Source organism: Aptenodytes forsteri, unplaced genomic scaffold (assembly GCF_000699145.1).
Source record: "Aptenodytes forsteri isolate BGI_AS27 unplaced genomic scaffold, ASM69914v1 Scaffold229, whole genome shotgun sequence".
NCBI lineage: Eukaryota > Metazoa > Chordata > Aves > Sphenisciformes > Spheniscidae > Aptenodytes > Aptenodytes forsteri.
In genome coordinates, this window is record NW_008795863.1 from 3,344,462 (window position 1) to 3,347,085 (window position 2,624).

At 38.6% G+C, this 2,624-nt stretch overlaps 1 protein-coding gene across 1 annotated transcript in view; it reads right to left on the reverse strand.

Annotated features, from left to right (window-relative positions):
• Nucleotides 1-2,624, reverse strand: part of NAPG (NSF attachment protein gamma) — a 21,013-nt gene that overhangs the window by 11,420 nt on the left and 6,969 nt on the right. Inside the window, exons 2-3 of the mRNA XM_009284136.1 lie at nt 2,561-2,610; nt 830-897 (exon numbers count right to left, since the gene is read on the reverse strand). Of these exons, the coding sequence (XP_009282411.1) occupies nt 830-897; nt 2,561-2,610 (118 nt within the window). The remainder of the gene's footprint in view (nt 1-829; nt 898-2,560; nt 2,611-2,624) is intronic.

Consider the following 2,624-nt stretch of genomic DNA (forward strand, 5'->3'; position numbering starts at 1 on the left):
CGATTGGCTGTGTGGTGTTTAGCTCCCTGCCGGGTTAACCCACAACAACCATCAACAAAGCATAGCTATAACAACTTCCTCAATACAACCACTTCAGGGTACAAATATGTAGTTCTATCTCCATTAGACTGATAGGATATTAAAGTGGGATTTAAAATAAATTTCAATTTATAAATGCTCCAGTTGCTCTTCCAAGTTTGTATTTTTTTATTCAGGCTTAAATGAATGAGTAGGAATGCCTGGAGTAAGAAGCCAAAAAACCACGATAAATTACTATTATCAAAAAGAAGAAAATTGTTTAAGAGCAAAAAGGAATCAACCAGTAAGAATTTTATATTCAGTGTGACACTTGCAGTGGAAAAAAAGGAGGAAAGAGATCTTACTATGCCTAAAAAAAACCGGGCAGGCTCTCTACGCCTTACTGAGACAATCTTTGTCAGGACATACTTCATAAGATGATTAAAAAAACAGTTTTAAAACCAGCTTGAATATTTGTTGTTTTGTAGGTAAAGTCATAGGATTTGGGGGTGGACAAGTGAAAGAAGGAAAGCTTTATTTTTATCATATGTAGTTATATACAAAGTAGAAGTTGTAAGCTTGAAAAAAAAAAAATTGTTTTGACAACTGTTCTAGATCTCCAAGTACAACCTGAAATTTATTTTACAGTGTTACTAAGAGCATTTTTATTGTTGTTTCATCTTACCTTGTCTTCACAACAATTTTACTTACACAGCAATGTGCTGAAAATATGTAAAATGTTATCAGGGATTAAGTTTAAAGAATACTTTGAAACCATAAAATATATGGCCATATTTACAGCCATACATACCTGCCTTCCCATATTCGGTAGCTGCACTGTCATAATCTGGTTTCCACTTTAAGAATCCAGTTTTCAGACTGAAATGCAAGAAGAAAGGCCTATTAACAATTAGTAAAGATTTTATGTTTTACCTTCAAAGCACTTCAGATATATTTAAAACTTTATACTACCTCTGAAAAGGAGCAATTACCTATATGCCAATAATATGGTGGCATCGCTACTGTAAAAATAAATGCTGGCGTTGTTAGGAACTGCATAAAGCACTGCAACGATCTTCCATAGTTATATGCCTCGCTCTAACATGGCTCTACTGTCCCCAGAGAGTCTTCACAAGTCCAGCTCCTCAACAGTAAGAAGTCAACAGAAGAAAATACTTCCACCTACACCAACATATCTCACGATTTCTAATACCACAACACCTGACAATATTTTTTGTTACACCTCAAGAAGTTTCCAGTGTTCCTCTACAGTAATTTTTTTGCTGCTGAGAATTATCACTCTCCATTGCATATACAAATGAAAGAATTTAATTACCAACACAAAGACAAAGCCTCATATGTCATTTATATGTCTACAATAGATCATGACACTAAATGGCACCATGCACACACACAGACATATATATAGGGGAAAATATACATTGCAAAATGAGGTGAGTCATCAGGCAATGTTGATTTCAATATTATGACTTCCTCACTTCTAAAAAAAAATATAAAAATTACCATAACTTTAGAGTCCACTTCCATATTTGTTGTGGGCAGACACTTCAGATGCAATACATGCTTAATTTGGAAGAACAGTTGTATATAGGCTATGTTGGTTTTGTTGTCCTACCTGGACGAAAGCCACAGTATGTAAGTCTAAAGCAAGCTTTTATATTGTCTTATTTTTATCACAGGCAAAGTTTCAAATGCATCGAGCTGAAATACACAATGCTTTAATCTGCACACAATTTGAGATTTAGCCGTCTTTTATTTCAAATGCCTTCCAGAATAAGCTTAAAATGAATTCCACTGAAAGGCAAATTTGGTCAAGTAATTTGAGTGAGATACTCTGGTAGAGATTCTTTTATTCTGAGGAGGTCTCTCCTCTATCACAGTTTATACTTTTGATCCATGATTTCAGGATGGCCCATCAATATTCTTACTAAAATTATAGCATCTTTGGATTAGTCAGCTCTATTACATCTATACTGTAGTCTGTGAAATTGAGACTTATAAGCAAAATGGCTATATTCAGTGTTAAAGTAGACATTAAAAGACTATCATATGTAGATGTTAAGCCCTCTAAGCTAAATGTCAGCACAGGTCTTTGAAGCCATGTAAAAAGAAACAATCACACATTTCTCATAGGCAGGAAACAAACAAACACGCCACCTCAGCAAGGTTAAGCTCTTTCATTCACCGCAATCCCCGTAACTCTTTTCTCCTGCCTGTCTTTCTCCCACTAACTTCAGCAGAACAGCAGAACAGCAGAAGTGTCTCCCCTCAGTTTCCAGTTAGGGTCAGAGCAATGGCGGCTACCTGGCCCTTAAGGAAACTGCCCAGGCTCCAGGCCTCTGAGCCGTACAGCCTCACCGACACGACTTTTTAGCTTTAGGGCCGCTTTATTCTCCCCGTTCGGGACAGAAGGGTGCCATTTAGCTTACACCCCCTGTAGGGAGGGACCCCTGAGGCAGAAGAGGGGCCAAGCAGCCACGTCCTCCTACTCCCTCCGCGCCGGCCTCCCCCAGCCCCGCACCTCCTCTCCCTTCCCCCGAGGTCACGTCGCCTGGCACATACGCTGCCCCCCTCAGCCCCCCCCG